General features: G+C 39.1%; 1 protein-coding gene across 1 annotated transcript in view; it reads left to right on the forward strand.

Moving 5' to 3' along the window:
* Positions 1 to 2: 2 nt before the first annotated feature.
* The window catches only part of SLC49A4 (solute carrier family 49 member 4), a gene marked incomplete at its 5' end in the record, with an annotated part of 68,695 nt that continues 43,804 nt past the window's right edge, over positions 3 to 24,893 (forward strand). The window contains 2 exons of the mRNA XM_085311056.1: positions 3 to 231; positions 18,088 to 18,181. Of these exons, the coding sequence (XP_085167182.1) occupies positions 3 to 231; positions 18,088 to 18,181 (323 nt within the window). The remainder of the gene's footprint in view (positions 232 to 18,087; positions 18,182 to 24,893) is intronic.

Here is a 24,893-nt window from a genome sequence, read left to right on the forward strand (position 1 = left end):
GGCGGCTGGCGCCGGCGGCGGGCCGCGTCTACGGGCGGCGGTGGCTGGTGCTGCTGCTCTTCTCGGTGCTGGGCTTCGCGCAGGGCCTGGTGTGGAACAGCTGGGGGCCCATCCAGAACTCGGCCCGCCTGGCCTTCGGCTTCAGCGGCTGGGACATCGCCCTGCTCGTCTTCTGGGGGCCCATCGGCTTCGTGCCCTGCTTCTTCTTCATGTGGCTCATGGACAAGAAGGGTGAGGACGGCCGGGGGCGCGGCAGGAGCGCAACAGGGCTCCCCTCCGGCCCTGGCTGCCCCCTCGGCCGCCCCGGCGCCGTGGGGTCGTGGCGGGGTGCCGTGGGGTCGTGCCGTGGGGTCGTGGCGGGGTGCCGTGGGGTCGTGGCGGGGTGCCGTGGGGTCCGGGCGATGCGCGAGGTGTCGTGCAGAGTCACGGTAACGCAGCCGGAGGCGAGAAGGCCCCGCGGCGCGGTGGCTTCCCTCGAGGTGGCCTCATAAGGAAGGCGCTTAAGAGGGGGTGGCTAACGCGTTCGAGGCCTCTCYGCCGCTGTTTTAAGTTTGTCGTTGAAGCGGATGCATACCGAGGCCATGCGTAAGGAAGAGGCCTCGTTACTAAAATGAGGAGGAGTTGTGGAGTTTCACCTGGTGGCTGAGGTGCAGGGCCAGTGGAGATCAGCCTCCTGGCACTTCCATGTGGGCATCTCTCCTGGAGCTGGTAGTACTGACAGTGTCGGGTTTTCTGTTAATCAGTTGTAGGACAAATATTAGTGTTGATGTTTGGATCAGGTAACGTCAGTGTTCAGGGTGGCTACTTCACCTGGGAAAGACATTCGGTTTTTGAAATGGACTGGCATCCAGTTAGAGGGGTGTTCCTCGTTGTGTGCTGTGAGGATGCAAGGATGGCAAACACAAACCCAGAAGTTGTTTGTCTGGGTTTCTCAGAAGACAAACAGGGAGAACTTATGTTCTCCCTAATTTATGTTCAGGTCAGTACATTTTCGTAGCATGCTTTTGGAGACAGCTGTTGTGGTGAGAGACCTTTGCTGAGGCCTGTTAAGTTTGTGAGCGGTCACGTTGGGAACCTGTGAGATAAAGTACTTGTGTTTGCAGCTTTAAGCTTTTGGGCCTAAATCCACAGAAATGTTTGTTTTTTTTTTTAACTCTTGTTTAAACAGGCCTCTAAACAGAAGATAGGAGACTAAATACCCTCATGGATCTTGGTTTAAAGTTATACTCTTTCCATTTATTTAGGAATTAATAACTCATTTAAACAGAGTGAAAGGGGGAAAGTGAAGGAAGGCAGGAAGAGAAGCTGTTTAAAAGGCATGTGTTTTGAAGCAGTGCAATTGCTTTTCCTACAACTGAAGAGACATTGGGGGAATAAAACCTACTGGGCTGAAAATATGTTCTCCAAATGACTCCATGGTGGCTAGAGAGCCAGCSTGCTTTCCAGCAATTTAGTCTTAAGTCAGCAGTTTCTGTCTAGACTACTGTATAATAGTCCTGTTAATTATCTTAAAATTAAAAAGTAAGTTATAACTTTGGCTGCTTTGTTTTGCACAATGTGGCTATGACTCTGTATGTGTTATAAAGGAAATAATACTAATTTCTAATTTTGAATCCCAGTAAGTACTAAGACTATATTTTTGTTTCTTCATTTTGTATGAAGTTGATTCTGAGTTATGCAACACATTCTTTCACAAAAGAGCTTCTCAGTATTATTTTCTGAAAGAAACATGAGTGGTTTATTGTTCCTGTAATGTGATTAGTGTTGCTGGTGGTGGATAGCTTAATCTCACTTGTAGCTTGTTTGGGATGACTCCCTTAGGGAAACTGCTGCTCTTTACTTTGTTAGCGAGTAGTGGAGGAGTCCTGCCACTTTCTTTTCTGTGAAACAGAAAAAGCCTTCCAGTGTTGCACAACGCTCTGGTGGTGCACGTTTCCACAGATGTTCAGAGGCATGTTGGGGAGAAGGTATCCGCTTTTCAGAGCGCATGTGCCCTGGGAGGAGTGCAACTGACTCTCTGAAGCTGTAAATGTGGTGAGTGTGACTTTGCAAGAGCAGTATTTTACTTGCTTGGGGGACTAAATGCTTGCAGTTCTATGTTGAGTTTACTCTTGGTACCAAAAATATGGAGAAGCTACACAATTTATACTTCTGGTTTCATGCATCTGTCATTGGAGGAAAAAAAAAGTATTTGTGAAATGTCAACATCTCAAAGCAGAGAGAAATCAAAAGTATGACCCTGTAGATGATGCATGTCAGAATTTGAGAGGAGATTCTGCTTTTAGATAGTCCTGTATTTTTATAGTTAAATGTGTCTCTGATTGGTATTGATACAAAGCTATCTGTTGCCAGTTAAGTCTGATTTTGTATTATGATAGTTCAGATTGAGTCTGAAAGTTATGTGCCTTTTTTAGTTGTTCATTGTAGCATGTAGTTTGAAATGTATACCTGTCTTTGTACCAAAATTCTGTTGTATCATTTGACATGCTGACATCTTCTTTCACCGCTGCTTACAAGTGTTCATTTTTTCCCCCTCTTTTAGTGATCCCCCTCTTTTAATGAAATATAAGTTGAGAAGTTGAATATTGAGGAATAGGCACTTGAATAATCTGCTTTTCAGGTTATAAGAAGCATTACTCAGACTACCTGATTCGATTGCAACACGGTTTCTCGGAGAAGGGTGGTGTCCTCTGAGAAGAGAGGATAGAAGTATTTATTTTTAGTAAATGATGTGCTAACTAAGCCTCAATTAGCTGATCCTCAGTTCTGGATATAAAGGATCCAGGATTTTGAAATTATACCTTTTTGTTTTCTAACCTAGAATGGTTTCTTTGCTTTTGTGACCTTTCCCCTCCCGGCCTGTCAAACCTATTTCTTGGAGTTTTAACAGAGGCCTGTTTGGAGTTGACATAGGTAACGTGGTTGGAGACTGTGAGGAAGATTGTTTGGGAAAGGTATACTTGATGTCAGCATTGAGTCCTTGCAGAATTCCTGGCGAAGATACTGCACACAGCCTTGTCTCCCCTAAGGACTCTGTGGACCCAGAAAGACAATTAATGTCAGAAGYGGCATCAAAAATACAGTCTCGGTTAGCTGGGCCCATATTCCTGCTGATCTGCAGTGATTTCCCAATTTTTATTCAATTGAAGGTGAATTTTTGTGAAGGAAATAGTGATGGTTTTAACAAGGCTGCATTTCTGGAAGATCTTACTTCAAGCSCTAAATGGTTTTGGTAAGAATAGGCATTTTTTTTGAAAGATGAAAACTCTGTATTTGAAGGGTTTGTGAGGCATTGTAGCAAACCTGGATCTAGCTAGTGTTTTTGGGGGCCACGTGAATTGAAAGATGATTTATATATTTGCTGGGCTCATGTTGTTCACAAAATACATTAGTTTTCAGATGTTTATCACGGGTCACAGTGCAACTGGAAACCCTTCCTCTTTTGGGAATGAATTTATCCCCATTCTTGCTTTCCTCCTTCCTCAGGCTGAATGAATACTTTTACTAGTGCATTTTTCTTTTCCTCGGAGGAGTGTGTGGGGGATACTTTCCAAACTCAGTTTATGACAGCACCCCAGTAAGGATGGTGGCAACATCCATAATATTACCTAGTCCTGAACAGTGCTGTGTGTTTCAACAAACAGTATTATGTTTGAGCAGGCATAATTTGCCATTTTGCCTCTTCAAAAGCATTTTAAGAGGCTTTCATGTAAGTAGAATTATAGGTGTTTGTTTTGGTTGGTTGGTTTCTTGGTGAAGAAAGGTCAAAGGAAGGAGTGTGCAGTGGAGCCATGTGTGTGTTATCTGATGTATTTCAGCAATGAAATCATAGAATCAGTAAGGTTGGAAGGGACCTCTGGAGATCAYCTASTCCAACCTCCCCGCTCAGCAGGGTCACCTAGAGCATGTTAYGCAGGGTTGCAGCCAGGCGGGCCTTGGATATGTCCTGAGAAGGAGACTACACAACCTCTTTGGGCAACCTGGTCCAGCGCTCCATCACTCTCACAGCGAAGAAATCCCCCCTCATGTTCAGGCAGAACTTCCTGTGCTTCAATTTCTGCCCATTGCCTCTTGTCCTGTCACACGGGACAACTGAAAAGAGTTTGTCCCCGTCCCCTTGACACCCTCCCTTCAGGTACTTGTACACATTGATAAGATCCCCCCTCAATCTTCTCTTCCCCAGGCTGAAGAGGCCCAGCTCTTGTAGCCATTCCTCGTAGGGCAGATGCTCCAGCCCTCTGATCATCCTTGTAGCCGTATGCCGGACTCTCTCCAGTAACTCCATGTCTCTCTTGTCCTGGGGAGCCCAGAACTGGACGCAGTGCTCCAGATGAGGCCTCACCAGGGCTGCGTAGAGGGTCAGGATCACCTCCCTCGACCTGCTGGCAACACTCTTCCCAATGCACCCCAGGATACCATTGGCCTTCTTGGCTACAAGGGCACATTGCTGGCTCATGGTCAATCTGTCATCTGAGTCCATTTTTAAAAGATAATTATCTTTTAGAGATTCAATAAGACTGAAATTAAATGGGAAACTTCCGTCTGACTTCGGTGAGCCATTGAATGGACCTTTGTTTACATGGTTAAAATTAGCTATAGTTTGTCATGTGATATGTCAGTGTTTATGAATGTTTTGTGCCTACAGTGTTGCATTTCATGGGAACTGTAAACATATACATAAAGATCTGTTAGGATGCTTGTACAACTAACTCCTACTGAAATAAAAAACTTCTGTGGGTCTGGTCCTCTGGCCTTCTTGTAAACTAAAATTTGTAGCGACAGTGAAGCTCTAGAAGGAATATGTAGTATTGATCTTCATTATGATCCCATGTAATCAAAAGAAGGCAGTGAGGAAAGAAACACTTTATGATAATTACATTAATTGAGTGGTGATGTTTTTCATTAACTTTTGGAGTACAATGAGCCCAATCTTGCACTGAGTTTGAAGAAATCTGACATCGTGCTCATAAAAGTGAAACTTAATCTATTTCTTTTTATTGACTCCTTTTTGTAAAGTGATATACCCTTACATGGATTGTATAAACATTCTTGTTCACTTTATTTTACTAAAATTAAATTTAAATGTAGCATTGTTATCCTAGTGATTAAATTACAGTGTAGAGGAAAAAATTTCACTGATCAACTAGTTTTCGTTTTTTAGCTGAGATTGATGCATCTGTTGAAACTGTGAATGTTTTGTTTGTATGAATAGCTATGCCTTTCCTGAATAGCATACTCTTGATTTCATTGCTATCTCTTGAATCATTTAACTTGTCAGAGCATCATATTCCTTCCCAATAAAGATTTGGTACTTCTATTCTCTTTCATAAGGGAATTGTGAAGTTAAATCCTTTAATGCAGTCTGACAAAATAGTCATGAATATTGTACATGTGAATACTAAATTGGGCCTTACTAATATAAGAATGCCTTAGTTACTATCCTGTGTGCAGAATAAGCTACACCTGATGGTCCAGTAGACTTCTGTATAGTAGCTTTCATCTTTCAAGCTCCTGAATTGTCAGCATATGCTGCAAGCGTGGGAACGTTGATCTCTGCTTCTGGAGACCTTTGGACCACTTTAGTTCATGTCTAGGGTCACTGGGATAAGAAGAATATGACTTGAGCTGATCTTGTTTTCCCCTTGTATTAGATTTTCATCTAGGAAGTGTTTGTGAAATGCTTTTTTTTCAGAAGATGCGAGTGTGAGTACAGAGAGGAAGCGAGAAATGGGAGATTGTTTCAAAAGCTAGTGGAAATGTAAATGGTTATGTGGAGCCAACAATTGGGGAAGATTTTCCTTCTGTTAGGTGTTTCCATTGTCCTTGGCATCTCAAAGTCCTTATCTGTTATTCAGGCTCTCAGGCCTTGTGGTAGTAAATATAAATTGGAGCACGTTGCTAATAACTTAGAAAAATTGCAGCAGCTCTAATTACAGATAAGTATCACTGCTCATATAGAGAGTGTCAAACATTTTCTGTGGTGGCACTACAGCAGCATACTGACTTTATAATAGATTTTTTTTGTATCACTATAGTGTCCTAAGCCATCACAGAAGCACACTTTTTTTGGTTAATGGGGGCATAAAAATTTGTAAATCATTGGCCTTAATCTTAAGTGTTGTCATCTTGTGGCTGAGAAGCACATCTTCAACTCCTTATTGTCATGCTCTAAAGAACAGACTTCATTTACTTTAGATGCATTAATGCAAGAAATCGGGCTGATACTTCAAAAAGACCAATTTAATAGTTCACAGGTCAATTGGAAGCGTGAGCCTCAACTAAAGATTCCTAGGATAAGGTAGGTGTAAGTTTGTAAGGCTTTAATGTAACTTGGGAAGATCAAGCTAAAGGGATTTACAGACTTTAACAGTGATAAGTATATACAAGCATTACAGTTTTGGTGGGTTAGTACTGTCTACTGAAGAGAAATATCTGTGGGAAAACTTACAGATAAGAAAACGTGGGTAGAATGGCAAGGAGCCATTGAGAAAAAGAAGTGTTCTGGATCTCGACTGAAACATCCTCAGATTACTAAGACTGCTCTTATCATATGAAACTGGTTCTACTCAGCAGCATTTATGTTAATGGCAAAGGTCTTGTTAACTACAACAGCAGCAGCAGAAGGCCCTTGGTTTTAATGAAAGTTAAACATGAACTTAGTGTTTTGATAAAATGAAGGAGACAATATCCTAACTTAATTGAAGTGAAAGCTGTGTTTATTTGATGAAAAGGCAAGTGGTCAAAGTGTTTTAACCAAATGCAAAAGAAGTTTGAAGGGAAACATCTCTTACCCAGAYTGTTCTCTCTCATTCTGTAGAAATATTCCACTGAATGCTATGAACAATACATGTTTCCTTGTCTCATAAATGATACTGATCCAAACCTATCAAATTTTGTGAAGGGGATTAATTTTCCTAAACTAACAAATCTTGAAAGAGATGAGATAGAGAATTGCTTTTCACGTGGAGAGATGAAAGAAGCAATTAAATAACTGAATATAGGCAAATCCCTCTAGAGCAGATATTTGATCAGCTTGATTTGAAAAAAAAAAATCTTATTTTGATCATTTAGCATGTGTGTATAGACATGCTTCTCTACGCCATCAGAAGAAAGGAAGAAGGAAGACTGAGACAAACTCAGATTTGTTACTTAATTGTGTGTACGTATAGTGGCTACAGTGAAAGCCCACAGAGTATTTGCATGGTTTGTAGAAGTGAGGACTCATTAGAGAATTGATTGGCCCACCCTCACTAGAGGCAGAGGTACTGCAAAAGACCACTTGAGATGCACAGAGTGATTAGCAACATGGAGTGGTTTAATTAGAATCTGATGAGTTGTATTAACTTGATGCCACTATGATTCATCATTACAGTACTAGCTTGATTGTTAGGACCACTTCCCATACCTCCTGATGGGCCAGACTGATGCTTTCCACTCAGTCAGGGCTGTAGACAGATGTCCTCTTCTGGTGCTAGCTCCTTCTGTTAAAGATGGCATCAGCCCCAAATGCTGCCTTGTACCATGTTTCCATAGACATTTCTCTTAACACTGCTATCATTTGGGCAGCTCCYGCACACATTTTCTTGCTTCTCTGCAGCTGTTGCGGTGTTGCTAGGACAACTGTTTAAAAGGCCACACAGTGGAGAATATCAGTAAACTGTTCTGGGTTTAAAACAACTTTATTATGATAGAAAACAAAATCCTAACATCATGTAGGTCACGCGAGAGTAGAAATGATTATGTTGTCGGAGGATCATACTTTGGTGCGCTGAACATAAATGCACATTGAGCGTTGGATATGTGATTTGCTATACCTTGATGTAGACAAATTGATAAACTGAGAAACCATTTACAAGCATAAAATATGATTACTTACTTCTGTTACCAACTGCGAATGCTAGCACTATTAAAGCATACAACCATCCCAGAACTGTGTCAGAACACAGCTCCAGCTAGGAGGATATTAGGCCAGCAGTAGCTCTTAGAAGTTGTCTACAGAGAGTGTATTACTAGATCAATATTGTATTGATATTTCCCCTGTTAAATGTTTGCATCTTTTTACTCTCCTTCATAACCTCTTGCCCCAAATTCTGCCTAGCTGACATGCTTTCTCTTCTATCTCCTGGCTCACCTGTGTGTCTCCTTGCTGTTGTGGCTTGYTTAACTTGCACTCTGATTTTCCCCTGTTTCTTGCAGTTGAGGATAAGAGGAGACTGGATCTGAGAAGCTCAGGGCAGAAGGAATCAACACTAGAGGTGAGAAAGGCCCTTGGATAGATGGGAAGAAGTAGGCAGAATTAAAGGGCTGAGGTACAGGACAGGGTAACATTTTAACATGGGAGGCGTATATACAGAGGTGAGATCCGGAGCTGGAGGGAGGGGAGTGGTGGAATAGAAAGGATGGAGGAACAAGAGTGGGAGGCAAGGAGAAAAGTGCACCAAACTTCTTCCAGAGAGAGTGAGAGGCAGAAGTATTGTATGAGAACATGACTTAGGTTGTCAGCAACAAACTAAAGGGAGTGACAGGTGGCCTTATATATCCTGGGTTGTCTGTGCAGTGTTTCAACCACAGACTGGAAAACATAGCTTTTCTGAACTAGCTTGAGAAGTGCTCTTAAAACTAGTAGTTGGGAGGTTTCTTCATACATAATTGCTTGCCCATTTTGACTTCCCTTACCTTGAACGAGGTCACAGTATCCTGCATTTGCAAAAGCCAAATTCTGGACTTAATATGACAGTGCTTCTAGAGTGGGAGCCTCCTCTTGTCTACCAGAACAGTTTATTCAGCCAGTCCTTTATATCTTCTTCCCTTGAGGAGCTTCAGGTATAGGCCATGCACAGCCTGCTCCCGGTGCTTCTCTGATGCCCCTTGGATGCTCCAGATACGTGCCCATCACATAACAAAAATGCAAGTATTTCTTTTTGTGTGGTTTTGATGATAACAGCTATCTGGCCCCATGACGGGTATGTAAGCTGGCTGTATGAGTGTATGTGGCTGCTCTGTCTGGTAGTTTTCTACTTCTGGAACAGGCAGTCAGAAAAACTGAGTATATTTGGAACAGATGACATTAAAAAATCATTATACTGATCACTGTCTTGCTACATTTTGCAAATATAGAAATCTTACTGAACTGATTTCTTCTAGAAATTTTTAAGTGTAGCAACTGAACTACATAAATACAGCTCGTATTACCTTACATAAAATAAATGACAAATTAACTCAGTTGTTATCAAAATCTCTTGGGCCTTCTCTTAGGTATTTGTGAAAGTATCAAGGTACTTYGGAAAGTTGTATTGCAATAGTTTTGCTAGCTGTAAGTTTATGCTGTGTRTGTAACTTCTTTTAGTTTATAATTCCATATAAAAATAAATAAAGAGAAAAGTASATCAGATCTTTGCCTGTGAAAACAGAGTCCATTTCCTTTAAAGAGGTTGTATAGTATTGCTTGCTTTTCCTATCAGAAGAAACTAAGTATGAACAAAGAAAGAACGTTTTTCTTTGGTAACGTCAAACTAACTCAGCTTTACTGTCTTCTGAATACTAATAACAGCATTATCACATGTGTAAACAAAGCAAATTTTATTAATTATTTTTGGCTGGTGTTGTTTTCAAGAGTTAAAGTTTCACATTATGTTGTAGAAATGAAAAAAATCTAAAGTGAAAGCAAAAATGGTGTTGATTACTTGTTAATAAAGTTCAGATATCTTCTTCATGGCCAATCTCTATCCGATTTGCTTTTCTGGTARGGAATGCCCTACTTATGAGAAAGAAGCCACATAAAAGCATAGTAACTGCTTGCTTTTTCGACGCTGAAGATGATGGTGCATAGCACAGATCCTAAACTGGTATTCCTCACTGTGAAAATTTTGTCTGGATTTTTTAAAAAAACACTTTTGATGAAGAAAAAAATCACTGCTAAGGTTAGCAGATGTAAATTTAACAAATGTGAAGTCTTGGGTAGTTTTCTGTTGGAATATTTTGCAAAATTTCTTAGAGAATGTTGTTTGCATTTCCCAGTAGAAATCTAATGTGATCTCAACCAAGTAGACCAAAGACAGTGTTGGTAGAAGTTTCTTTAAGAGATGATTTAGTTGTAATTGTGGAACAAGTGAATTAGTAGCTTGCTTAACCTTTTTCTAACTGGTGATACTCAGAACCATTCCACCACTTCCTGTCACATTTTTATTTTTCAATGCTTCTCACATGCATGTGCTTTATGTGACTCTGTAGCCGTGCTGTAACTCCAGTTGTTTTGCAGAAGCTTATGGTCAACACTAACTTCCTCAAAAGCTATAAATTAAGCTTTCTCATGCAGATTTGTAGTAGAGGAAGGATTTGGGATTTTTCTTCTTTCTAAAGCTGGAGATCAGTATGACTCAACATGAGGGAGTGATATGTCTTGAAAGTGAGAGGTCTTCTGCTTTTTGCAAAACCTRCTGATGTTTTTCTGGAACGCAATACCTCAAATACAACTGCATTTAGAAATTCCATACTTCTTAAGTTTTAATTGATTAACCACATGAACTTCAATGTAATGGCTTTGATCCTTTAGGACAATATTAATCTGAACTGCAGTAGTTTTGAAGGAACTGAAAAGCTTTCAAGCACAAGTTAAAAGCTTACTCCATGACCTTTCCTAAAAGTCACAAGGTATGCATGGATAATTCATTGACAGGACTCTTACGGTTTTTCTTCCCTGACTTGCAGCAGGGATAGGATAGCAAAAAGGAGAATCTTTGTACTAAGTGTCCTACTTAGCAGTTCTACTAGGTGGTATTTAGTGTTGCTGCCAGTCCTTGCTTGCATGGTTGCTTCTTGCTACTGTGGTGTGACAAAGCAAATGCCTCTATATTTTGAAATGAAGAATTTCATGTGCTACTGGGTGGTGTGGGCAAGTACCACTGAGATAATGACGGAACATCTTCCCTGATGGATGTGCACACAAGAGATTGTTTTTCTCCTCTGTCACCACAGGTAAGGATTTGTAGTTAGTTGTATGGTAATTAAGCCTGCTGTGCAATCGGGAGTCCTTGAAACGAGTGGAAAGAGAAATGAAAAAGCTTTCCTCTCCCCTATTCAGTACTGAAAGGAGCTTGGGTTTTCAGAATTTGTCTGAAAATAGAACTATGAGAATTACAACTAAAACTTGTCATCTTCTACTTACTCTGGACTTGTTAAAGAGCATCTATGTTTTAGTTGCAAAATAATTAAGAAAGTTTAGTTCTCCGACTACATTATCAGTGTACATATCATATTGTATGTTACTGTATGTCTATGTGCATTCACTTTTGTGCCAAGTAACTTTATGTAGTTTTTCAGTTTATAAAATGACAGAGAAGGATTAAATGATTTGCCCAAATCCTCACGTGTCAGTAAATATCAGAGTTGAGAGTAGAAACCAGGTACCTGAATTGAAGGAACAAAAAGGAAGAAAGAACACCTTTTGGGGTGTTTGTCTGCACGTTCACCTCGCAGGTTTAGTAAGTACTCAAATACCTTTCTTTTTTTTTTTTTTTTTTATTTTTATTTTTTTTTTATTATTATTTCTTCCCCCTCACCCTCCTTGTATCCCAGCACTGCATTGACTCTGGGTAAGGTGACCCCGTTCGGCTAGCCTTTGTAACATGAATAGGGAGAGCAGTTCCTATTTCTAAGCTTTTAGTCTGAATAAAGAAAGCAGAGGGGAAAATGGGGAAAGAGAAGCAGAAGTAACCTGCCCAGTTTCATAAGGTATGTCAGCAGAGAGGCAAGTCCTGCTGCCCCAGACTCTCCTCTCACAGAGATACTGTATAACAATTAAGATAAGTTCATTGCACTTGGATTAGTTGCAAACAAAATGGAGACGCCCTGTAGTAAAAATTATAGCATCAATGAACAGCTGAAATAATTGATTTCTGTTGAAGCTAAGGATTGAAAATAGAAGATGGAAAATTATAGTTTAGTAAAGAGGTTAAAAGTGATTCTAAAATAGGCTAATACCATTCAACTTTACCTATTCAGGGAAAAAGTCAGTCTCTGGATTGATACATAGAATTTACATTTGTATAAACTTGCTCTCCAAACTTTTAACCTGGATCTTTGTCATTTGTTTTTCCATTGTTGTCATTGAACTATTAGGATGCTGCAAAAAACTTAGCTGACAAATGGAAGGAATTTCAATACTTGTAAAYTGTCTTTTTGTATACCTAAAACCTCATATTAAGCCTCTTCAGTTCTTGAAATCAGGAGTACTTTATTTACAGTAACAAAATTCTAAAGTGTTGCGTAAAATCTAATATTTGGAATTTGGAAATAGTATAGTCTACCCTCGACTTGTTAATGCAGCTAACTGTGTAAGGCACCGTAAAAGAACTTGGATCACTCAGTATTACAACAACAGAATTTAGAGAAATAGAGAGCTGGAGAATTAACCAATGCCTTTCTCGACATCATCTCCCTAGAGATTATTTATATGGTTTCTTAGTATGTTGGGATAATGTTGAAGCAGAATGGCTCCACTGATTGCATTATTACAGAGCTTGACCTTATTGATGGAAATGACACAAAAGCACCCTGTGTCTTCTTGCCGGATCTTGTTCTTCCTTACAACAGGTACAACAGTCAAACACCTATATCTAGAGCCAACTGAAAAATAAGAACTTTAGCATTCATTAACGCATGTTAAGTCAAAAAATATAAACATAACATAAAGCAAGAAAAGAAGTACTTACACAGTTCAAAAGTGAACTATACCATTAGAAAGTGAATACATAGATATCTTAGTTCCATAATATCGAGGACACAGATGAAGATGCATCAGATCAAGAATAGTGGGGCTKTTGCATGGTTGTCATAATTGTCAGCCGCATTACACTGAGCTTTCTCATGATTATCTGATCCTAGCGTCTTCTAAATTAGTTTTCATTGTTACACATGTTCAGTTATTTCTCTCAAGATGACTGTCTTCTCTCTGAAACACTATATTCTGTACTTGAAACTCCTTGTTTTGATGGAATCTTCTACAAGATTCATACTCAACCTGTAGTATAGGAGTGATGTTCTTGTGAGTGGCTATCTGAAAATGTTTATGCAGGTAAAGTATATTTTTCATCTTTGGAGAGTTATCCTGGAAAGGGGGCTGGTGGTGACAAGTGTTGGTCACCACCGATGTATTTTCAGTTTTGCATGCAGTCTTGCTGTGTTGGTACATGTGCTAGCAGCAGAAATAGCTTTCTTTTTAGGTCAGATCTCAACCCTGGCAACAGCCTTTGTTCCTGATTTGACAGGGATCGCTCTGTAGATTCCCCCGTGTCTTTGACTTCTCCTCTGGGATCCTCTGCTAGTCTCTCTTTCTGACCTTGACTAGAAGTTCTATACAGGCAACAGAAACTATTTCATTTGAAGATGCTGTTTTCATTTGTTTCCTCAAATTTAAATATCACAAGCAAATTTATAAGAAATCTCAAACTCCTGACAGCCTGAATGTTGATTAGGCAGCAATTGCTGACAGATTCTGCTACAACAGCTGTAAGAAATGGTGAAGAGCAGTTGCCTGCTCTTTGCAGGCTCTTTGCAGTTTTGTCTGGAGATCCCATTCTACCTACCATCCCCATCAGATAGAAACTGGCACAATAGTGTTGAGTGGAATCTGTCCTTGCCATGTGCATCCTGCCCAGAAAAAGTATCCATACAGGAAAAGGTCTACTTTTTGTACCTAGACAAGAGGATAAATGTACATTTGGGTCTAATTTATTTCAAACAGGTCRTATGTAGTAGAGCTTGGTTCTTGCTGTTTGATATCAGAAAAATGCTATCACCTATCTTGCAAAATGTTTAAATGAAGTTTTTTGTGATGTTTTATCATCTTGGGTGACTGAGAGAAGCGAGAGAAGGAATGGTCACACTTCCTGAAGGTTTACAAAGGTAATAAATAATTGTTACATCGTGTTCTTTTTCTGAATAACAAAGTGATCCTGTATAATAAGTTAGAATGAGAAGTTTAATGTAGTTGCACAGTGTTTTTATTAAGTTTCTTATTAAACTAGGCATAGTAAATCAGTTACTACATTACTGTCAGTAATGCAATGTGAGGAGGCAATGCATCTTCTTTTAGTGTACCTTAAAAAGTATCTTGAAAATATGGTATGCTGGAAAATTTGTAGAAGCCTGACAACACAACTCTGTGTTAGATATTATCACTTGATGTCATTGCAGTGAGGGTGAAAAAGCTGAAGTAGCAGCTGGGTGCTAGAAGGAGTCCTCTGCCTTCTGTTGCTGCATTAGACGTGGTTGCAGYGAGGTTGGATACTGTTTGTTTTCAGTGTCAGGCTCTGGCTGGCAGAAGGGCAGCTGAGCTCTTCCCACTGCATGTTGCTGGACCCGCTGCTTCCCCGGCAGAGAGGAGAGGAAGCTGCAGTGGGCCGGATAGCTGTGTCCCAGGGGCAACATCCAGGTGGCATAACCTGCTGGTGCAGGTGAGATTAAGGTTTACTAGTACAGCATGACCTTGGCTGAACTCAAAATCCATGTTTTGCAGGAGAGTTTAGAGGATATGGGTTCAGAGTTGTGTTGAATACCTAATAGTGACAAGAGTTTGGAGGTGGCTGTTTTAAAAGGAAATAAAAAAACAAATGCAGTGTAGGCTACTGAAGTTGTAAAGCAAACTATAKTATTAGCCTCAGGAGAAATTTCAGTTGTTAAACAATATTGATTATTGGCTTCATAAATGATAATTAATGTCTCTGTCTCTTACTGACTCAGAATTTCTGCTGCTGGCTCAGATTTTTCTATTACTGTCGGTGCTGTTTGTCCTTTGAGAACGTGGCCGCGGTTTGTTCAGTGTTCACTGCAGTCTGTGGAGCCCCCAGGATCTCCAGCAAGTGCAAGCTGGGCATGAGCAGCTGGCAAGAAATGCTCTAAAGAACAGGAAACTTCCTCCACCAGCAGAAAATTTGTTCTAAGAATTCCTTCCCTTTCCAACTGCTTGCCTGAAACCTCTGATAGGAGAGGGTCAAAAGCTGGAAGATGGGTGGGGTGGTTTGTTTGTTTGTTTTTTGTTCTGTTTTTAAATATAGTGCCCCCTTCCCATCAATTAGCAGTTGCATTTAAAACTAGTAATGGTGATGAGGTCTATTCAAAATCCTGGCTGTGCCTATTGCTTTTAAAATAGGGGAATAATTTCTTGCAATGTTCATATGCTTTTTTTTTTTTCAGGCTTTGTTGCTAACTCTTGTTTATTGGCCCCATGATACATAACACTGTTCTGAAACACTATTTTGTACTTTTTTTGTGTAATACAAGATTTCTAATTCGGTTTAACAGCCACTACAAAGTTCAAAGCAAAAATATTTTAATTATAAAATAATCATTATTAAAGACATACTGCTTTCTAACACAGATGGAAAGGAAGATACTTTTCAACTCTCTGAATCTAAAGTAAAAAGAAAAGGGGCGGTGCTCAGAGGGTAGAAATAAGTCATGGAATTAGCAAGGAAGATGATGTCTAATTTGTGATTTGTCGTCTTGTCCAGCAGCCTTTTCCTCATTCGCTTTGATGTCATKGTTTTCAACATGCTGATTTAACCAAAAGAATTTTTAGGTGTGTTTGCGTGTTAAGATGAAACAAAAGGCCAAGGAATCATCTGTGCAATCAAAACACTTGAAGGTGGCACTTTACAGTTTATAGCCTTCAAGATGAAGACTTCAAAGAATGCTTGGAACGATTGAATATAGTATCTTGACTGTAAGGCTCTCAGTGATTATTTTAAAATTACCTAGCTTTTAAGGTTGACATTAAAGRTAAGCCTAGAATTAGGGCTGGTGGAAAATTTTGACATTATTTTTTTCACTGTTTTAATGAAACGTTATGGAGATTTAAATTAAAACTTTTTATTGATTTAAAAGTTTTTAAAAAATCAAATTGGAGTTTTTGAAATGGAAATTCTTCTCAAGTGTGCTGTGGTGATTTAATGTTAAATGTTCCTGTGACACTAGTTTACTTCTGTGCCCTGGGTTTATACCTGAACTGTGTCTCCTGGTATGTCACAGGGCCAGGAATTTCCATGTTGTCTCTTCTTTTCCTTTTATCGCCTAAAAGGCAGAACATGACATATTTTGTGAAATGTAATTCAGAGAGCATCAGGTCTGCAGGAAGAGTAAGAAAGTGAGGACATAGATTACAGCTTCCTGGAAACATTGCAGCAGCACTTCCAAATGAAAGACTTCAGATTTTTCAGTTAGAAGACCTGTATTGGACTTTCCACCRATAAAATTCTAATTCTAATTACGTACAAATTCTTATTGTAAAGCAATGCTAACAAAAAATCATTTCAAGGGAGAAAAGGACAAAGCAAACATTGCATATGCAATCCCAATAGAAATTATTACCACCCCCTAACGTACTTCTTAGTGTTTTGTGAGACATTTGGGCAGCACAGGTTGAAGCGTGCCGTAAAAGCTCACACAACTGCACGGAAAACATGAACGAAAACAGGATTTTCAGCCACAATATGAGCATTTGAGTTAAGGCTGTTTGAACACAGACACTTGAAAGTCCAGTTTAACAGCAGTATGTGCTGGTTGAATGCAGAGTCGATGAGCAAGCCTGAGCAGGCGTTGGAAGTCCTGTAAGCAAACAGATCTTCTGGGGTGATGGTGYTTCTCTGGGGCATTAGGGAGGTGAGGTGACCCCAGGAGTGCGCGCTGCTTTTCTGCCAGCAGTGCCTAGAGCAGAGGAGTCGCACTTCAGTTCAGAAAACCCGTAGCCRTAACTATGTTTGTTTTTTGTTCTGACTATCCTGAGCTTGGTTGACTGAGGAAGCAACCGTCCTTGGGCTGGTGCGTGCAGTGGCCGGTGCGATGAGTCCCTTATCTGTGACTGAGGTCCCCCAGGAGCTGTTGCAACAAACAACAAATTGATATGCCTTCCTCTAAAATGACAGTTTGATAAAATGCGTGCTATGAAATCTCTYGTGAAGATCATATGAGAACAAAATGCTTGATGTGACTGCTAGAAATGTTCTAATTACAGGGAGTCATTAACATCCAGGGAGCGCTTCTCAGAAATTTGGCAATTTGAAGGGAAACAGATTTTTTGCTTGTTTGTTAAGTGGATTAACATAGTCAGTAAAAGGACAACTGGCTGTTTTGGGTAGTTACTGCAGTTTCATGTAAATGTTAGAGATACCACTTTGTATTTGTTGTTCTTTAATTGTTTCATTATGTTCTGCTAAGAATTCTGAAGGCTTTTTATTTTCAGCATTTGTGGATTTCTGTCAAGTTTTACGACTCTTGAGAAGCAGATTATAGCAGTGCTTTTTAATTGTATATATTTCATGTACTTCTTTTGTAAGACTCCGGAGGTTAAGCCCCTCAGTTGTCACTGTTTTCTCTCCACCTCCTGGAGATGGAAACACCTTAGCAGCAAGTAAACTTGCTGGTAAATGGAATTACAGCACTGAAACAAGGTTGTTTCTGATCTAAGTGCTTCTTGGTTCAGAGTTACAGTGTGGGGGGAGAAGCATTTTCAAGGATTTGGTCAATTGCAGCTTTTTTTCTGATGTACTGTGCTTACAACCTCTGACRACTTGAGCTGAGCGCAGCAAAAAATTTGGTCTTAATTGCAAAGCCTACCAAAATTACTTGCATTTTTTTCCACTGAATAAATAGTTACTTCTTCAGGATGAAATGTGTGTCTGCATCACAAAAGAAATTGGTAACAGTACTGTACGTGCACTRATTAAGTGTTTGGAGAAAAAATGTGCAGATCCAGTTCTTTGGCTCTAACTAGAATTCACATAGCACATTGGAGCGTACTCCCTGACACTTCTGGGTCTGAAGGAAACATGGTACCTTTTGATGATACTTCTATCACTTTTCAGTTCCAAGGATGCAGCAGTGTGCCAAGTGTAAGCCTTCATAGTCCTGGAATGGAAGTACAGAAAGTAACATGGGCTTTCATTACATACTTGTAATTCATATCAGTAATGAAGTGGTTTTGATTTGAGATGCATAACTATGTGAGACTGCATGTAAATGTATGTATTTAGACTACATTTTTTGCAGTATTGCTGACTTAGTGTGTGAAATACTGTTGTTTTTTCATTTTAGGTCTGAGAGTAACTGTGTTATTAACGTCATCCCTGATGGTATTGGGAGCTGGCCTAAGATGTGTTCCAGTTTCAGACCTAGAAATAAGGAAGAAGTAAGTGGATAAGTTATTTTTAATATACATATTTTATATTTGCTCTTAGTGTAATCTTTTGCTGCTGCTGCAAAATAATGTTCCTACAGGTTTTTCTGTGTGAAGCTGACACACAGAACACTTGCTGCATGGAAGTGGCTTAAATGCTTCTTTGCTTTTTAAATTAATTTTTCTAGTCCTTCTTCTGCATAGTATCTGAAGATCCCAAAGCTTTTTATAAATATGAGTTAATTGAGCCTCACCCCATCATGCATAACTAATAATAATCTGTTTTGCAAACAAGGAAATAGAGATTTAGAGAGGTTCAGAACTGGCCCAAGATCACACAGGGAACCATTCCACAAAACCCCCAAATATGTAATTTGTATGCAAATGTTAAATAATTAGCTCATGTTTCTCATATCGGATATATGAGATTGTACAGTGAGACAGATGAATTTATACAAAATGATGCTTTTCATATGGCCTATTCCAGTTGAAATTCCAAAGTAATACTGTACTATCTTGGTGGTAGAAACATATCTTTTGCATGTGCACAATTTAAGAGTCAGTAATAGAGAGCAGACTCCTTAAAAATTCAGTCCATTCAAGTCAATTGTCCCATCAACATCTCCTGAACCTATGGGAGTCCACAGTAAGCGTAGGAGTCAGATTCTAGTCTTAAAGTCAGGGACTGTGGATGAGTTGTTGTTCACTTAACTTTATTTAGTCTCATAATTACACCAGCAGGTAGGAGGAATGCAAGATTATTATTATATGTTTCTGCTCCTTCAAAAACAGTAGCAGTACTAGTTCCTTACTAGTAATGCTTCTGTAATGTGTAAGCACTAACAGAAAGACTTATTTTGAAAGAGTTTTTGCTTGTGTCTAAAGAGAGTTTGGTTTACAAGTCTTTTTTTTTTTTTTTTTTTTTTTTTTTTTTTTTTTTTTTTTTTTAAGAAAATCAGTTGTCTGTTTCATGGAGTTTTTCTCCACTTTCCACTTTCCATAATGGTAGCAGTACCATTGGTTTTGCTGTAGGATTAAAAGTACTTGCTGTGAATTCTTCAGGAGAAGATGACAGTGAAAAAGGTTATAATCTTGTACCTAAAAAAAAAGGTTATAATCTTCCCCTTGAAGTCTAGTCAGCTTCCAGATACTTTTTTGTATTACTTCAGCAAGCTTTTATTTATTTATTTATTTCCTCCCCCCTCATCCTTTAGGATTACTTACACTGAAAATCAGCTTGGAAGTCTTTAACTTAAAGAAGCAAAATATTTAGTGTGAAATGCAATGCGTAGCTTAGTGAACTGCACGCGGGGTAGTGGCAGGAGGGGGAGGGGAWAGATATAATTTCAGTTCTTGGATGCTAAGTGAGTACATAAGAAAGCCCAAGGGTCCCCTGTTAGAGATGTTAGTTGCTAACAGTGTTGCCCGATTCAGAGCGTCGTTCTAGGACTTTGTGAGTGAGAAGGTTGAACTAACCATATTATGCTACTGTTCACAACGATCCTTTTTATTTAAGGTGGAAACTAACCATTAAGGTGTCATGGAAGAGCTATCCTTGTTTTGTGCCCTGTTTTAAAGATGCTAAAGGATGCTTTATATCCAGTCTGATACTTTTGAACAATCATAGCTTAAATATATGTATTTTTGAAATGACACAGGTAGTCTAAATGCAGTGAAATGTGGGGTCTTATGTAGCCTTTCTGATTTAGCCTGATTTATACTGAAAGACCTTTGCTGCCTTAGGCTGTACCAAGGTGAGGATTAAAACTGAAAAAGCAGAGAAGAAATCCTCAAAAAGAGATTTAGATGTGAGGTAGCATTTTGGGAATGGGAAAGAGTTTCCAGGTAGTCTGGTTTGCCTTTAAACAAGATCTTCCAGTGTAACTGCACTGAAGAGACCTAGGAGAAGGGAGAAATAAAAGTTTAAAGAGAAACATTCAAAGACACCTTTAACTGGAGAAAGAAAGACTGAGGACTGTATAATGTCTGAAATATACGAAATATGATACCTTTTGCTGAAAACTATAGAGACAAAAAAAAAAAGAGCCTGAGCAAAATCGTGATAGAGAAGATTACTTATTTTATTTATTCATGCTGATAAAAAACATTTTCTCCAGCTGAAATTGATAGAATTCTTAACTTCCTGTGCTCTAAAAAAAMCAGGAAGACTTTCAAGAGGTGCAGCTCTACCTGAGGAAATAATTTGATATTTTACATGGTTCAATTAAGAAAATCTATAGAGAATTAATTATAGCTGTGTGAAGCAGAGGTATGCTTTTTAGTGAAGATTTCCTGAGACATCGTCAATAATTGCACATACAGGGCAATGTTATACCAGGTAAACTGCACTGTTTCGAGGGCTAGGACTGAATGTTAATTTGCATCAGTTACATGAAGTTCGGTACAAAATAAAATAATATTTTTGAAAGAAGTATTTCTGCTTTCTRTGTTAGAAACAACAGGCTGAGCCCTAAACTATAAGTGTATTCTGAATGTGTATCTGCATTAATATGACTATTTGAACACTAATCAGCCRGTCAGATGGGCAAGATCACACAGAAGCAAATTTTCAAGTATTTCTGAAGTCAGTGTAACTAGAATTATTTCAAATGCTTTTGCATGTTTTGTAATGTATTCCTTCAGTCCCTGGGATAATCTGTAGTAATATATTGAAGGATTTCCGTGGGAAATTATGTAAGTGTTAAGATGCTTAATGTTCATGAGGTTTGTCAGTTTGAGTTCTACTTTGTAGAAAAGCTCAAATAAGCTCTTGTAATTCAAMGGTGAGGATGGATACTAAAGTACATTTCTTCTGTTTTGAGATTGCGCTGATAGGCAATCTCTGTTAAGACTGACATTTAATCCTAGCTGCTTTATACTCCTTATCACACACAGACCTGTAGTATATTTAATATGCATTCTTAGCCTCTGTTCCAGTCTGTAATTATTTCTTCAGCTCTGTCATATAGCTGCTGACTAAGACTAACTCCAGTTCTTCAAGTCATGTTTAAACAAAAACCTCAACCCTGCTTTCAGTTCATTTGATACCCATGTATATGTTTATAAAGAATTTGGGTTGTACATTTGAGCGTATCTGTGAAGCAGCTGTTTTTTAGGATGATCTTCCCAATCTCTACCAGTGTGACTTAAAACAGAGCTTAATAAATTTTTTAGACTGGGAATCCATGTCAGAATTGAAAAAGAAATCGATAAAGGCTAAAATGGGAGTGTATAGCAAAAATGTGGGAGTATGGATTTACATGAGATTAAAGGCCAACCTGTACATGGACTTATTGATTAATAAAGCACCTTTTTACTTGCATGTATGCTCTCATTGACCTGCTTTCCTCCCCAGCCCACTAACCTGTGAAGCTAATATACAATATGGTATCATACAGTTAAGGAAGTTGGGTGAAAGAGAATTTTTCTCATCTACCACATGTATCTGAGCTTGTCAAGTAAGCGCCAGTGACATGTGATAGTGAATTTGATTTCTAATAAAGAAAACTGAAAAACCTAAACCTTCCTAAATGTTATGAAAGCCTCTATACACCTCATTGTTCACACCTAGTTATTAAATTCATAGTTAATGTAAAACATACAGGACATAAAAGATTGTATCAAATTGTAATATTTCTAAGCTTGTACCATCTTTTCTTTGCTGGACATTGCAGGAACATTGCTATCACTTTTTGGCTGCATCTCTAGGTCYCCCAAGTTGTGCAGGTGCTGGGCGTGATTGGGACAAGAAAGCTCACTTGCTGACGTGAATGAGTTGAATTCAGGGAATGAGCTGAAGTTGCCACTTCAGACACTTGCATTCATGTGTGCTGGCCTGTGCTGGCCCCTAAAAGCTGTTTTGGCCTGGGCCAATGGCATGATGTGGTCTGGTTGCAAGAAGGACACGTTCTGCTTTGGCTAGCAGCTGCTTTGTGTGAATCTGAAGGGTGCCTTAGTGAGAGGCAGATGCCTCTCACTGGCAGCAGGTGAAACAAATGAAGTATTCACCTCTTGCCCCATGTGCTGGCCGGTAATGCATGCCTAGGGAAAAAGTAACATCAGAGCAAATGTACCCTGATACTTCCCCAGAATACACTTTTAGCCTTAGCTTGTGGTTAAGAGATTTGTGATCAGAGGTAGTAGCATCTTCATGTTTACTAGCTCTTGTTGGGTCTGAACTGTGACTGCAAAGATCTGTAAAACTTACAGTCTCTGCAGCATCAGGGAGTTTCCTCTACTTGAAGCTGTGCTGTGTGAAGAGCCAAGTCCTTTTGTTTTTTGTAAATCTGTCACCTGCAAATTTAATTTCATGCCCACTGCCTGGAAGAAACAATAAGCAATCTGTTCGTGTTCTCCAAGTCACTCAAGGTTTTATACACCTCTGTCATTTCCCTGGCGTAGTGTCCTTCCAGACTCCCAGGTTGCAATTTAATCAGTCATTCTTCATATGGAAACCCGTTCCTACATTGATTATGTTTGATGGTGTTCCCATAGGCTTTTTCAGTTCCTGTGCTTTTTAAGCTGTAGGGACCAGATTATAAATGTTATTCAAACTGTGAGTGCTCCATAGCCTTATCCTGTAGCATATCGTCTTCTCACTCTTTTCGTTTTCTTTCCTTTTGATTACAGCTGAGCACCGATTGAATATTTTCGTTGAACTCTGTTTCAATATTTTACATCCTGAATGTTAACAGTTACTTAGGAGGCCATCTTTTTATAGGCAAAATTAGGATTGTTTTTTGCCCCCCACATAGTGCATTACATTTATCTTGTATTCCATGTTTAGGAATAGTTTTACAGGACAACTTAGGACTCCCATATGATTGTAAAATAGCAAATCTAGTCAAAAGGCTGTATTAGATCTGCCAGTGAGTTGTATTAAGTAAGAAAGAAGAGAAAGAAATGATGAAATCGGTCCATAGATCCAAGTCTGTAGCATTTAAGTCTGATCATATGATGTAAGACTTTTTAAAAATATTTCAAAGACAGGATAATTAAAGACATGGAAGTAAAGGATATAACCTAATTTGTCATTGGTATAGAATACAGTAGTTAAGCAATTTATTAGGACTTTGTATGCTGTGAGTTGGTAAGGTTTGGCCTTTACACTAGATTTCTCATGCCAGCAAGAGGCACTGCTTGTTAGAAAGTTTAATTTAAAACATTTGTTGCAAAGCCAACAAGTTAGAATATGATGGTGGAAGCTGGAGCAGTATTCACTGACAGTTGTCTTATATATAATCTCTTATGGGGAAACACTGGTGATCGGTAGTTACTGTATTAGGGCTTTTTCTTTCATAATACCGCTTCTAAGGATTTTTAATTTTTTGCTTACTCCTAGATAAGTTGATGTTGTTTTTTTCCCTTTATTATATTTGTTAATGTTCTCTTACTACCTCTTTAGTCCGTTTTATTTCTATTAGCTAGTTGTAACCCGATTTATATTAAATATTTTATTCTGGTATTATTGCCGATATTATAGTTGAACATATTCTTTAATAGTTCCACATGTTCCTTTTTCATCCCTGAAGGCTTAAAGAATATCTAACATCTGTGGTTGTGACGTAAAATATGATGACCTGGGTTCATCTCATTATTTTTATTTTCTCATCCTGGAATGACCATGAGACACCATGTGATGCATAAAAAATGCCAAAGGGAGCATCAGAGGTAATTCCAGTAGAGAAAGGAAATRTTAGGGCAGTCATACTCCCTGGCGACAATGAATGCAGTTATGGTCATCTGTGCTTGAGAGAATACCCCTAACTGGAAAAACTGTGGAGAACAGTGATTAAAATGTTCAGGGAATAAAAAGAGCTGTTTATGAATAAGGATGGTAGGAGAGTCTGGCTATAAAAAAATGTATATATATAAATAAATAAAAGAGCATGATGCATGTTGTGCACTCCCTAACTCTCTGTGGAAGAGAAATGAAAAAGCTGTTTAATCCAAAGCATGGTTCTGGGAGTAAAAGGATGAATAAACTTAACTGCTTTTATGATGTAGTTCAGTAAGCGTATGAAGAAGATTTTGAGATGCAGCACTTGCCTGGTGCTAATGGCACTTGCTGGTTTGTGCTGTGGTTACAGTGCTGGGGGAAGGCTCAGTCTGGTTAATGCCTGGTTTGGCTAATGATTATTATCATTAGAAGAGATAAGTTGGGGGGAGGGGAAGAGACAAGTCATTCCCAGGTAAATTCTCAAGGGGAATGTTTAATCTCTTAAGCCCTGTAGCTTAACAGTTTAGCTTGTTTTTATTACCTACACCAGATTGACCTTTATGAAGTTTTCTTAAACTTATGCTCCAAAGTTGCTATTTTAAGAGAGTGATCTTGTAAGCTGTTCCTAAGTGATGGTGATTTTTGTCCTGCTTTCCAACATAGCAATGAATTCAGTGGGTGGTTAAGTGTCCTTCTGGTTACCCAGTGGTGCTGCCTGTCATTGCACGAGTTGTTTCATGTGATACAAGGACAGACACTAATCAGCACTTGCATTTAGGTGGCAGCCACATCAGCTTCTCCTTCAACTGAAACAACTCTAGTGGAAGCAGTAGGCGGCTTGACAATTTGGGTGACAAATACTCTTTCCTCTTGCTCTTGTGCAAGCTTTCTGCTCTGGCATTCAGGATGTCATCAGCTGGGCCCAGGGCTGGTAGTAATTGCTGAATTAGCAGAACTGCTGAGTTAGCAAATTACAGAGACTAAAAGGCTGTGAACAGTTTTGGA

The sequence above is a fragment of the Rhea americana genome, unplaced genomic scaffold (genome assembly GCF_003343005.1).
Source record: "Rhea americana isolate MKP2758 unplaced genomic scaffold, rheAme1 scaffold_33, whole genome shotgun sequence".
In the NCBI taxonomy this organism is placed as follows: domain Eukaryota; kingdom Metazoa; phylum Chordata; class Aves; order Rheiformes; family Rheidae; genus Rhea; species Rhea americana.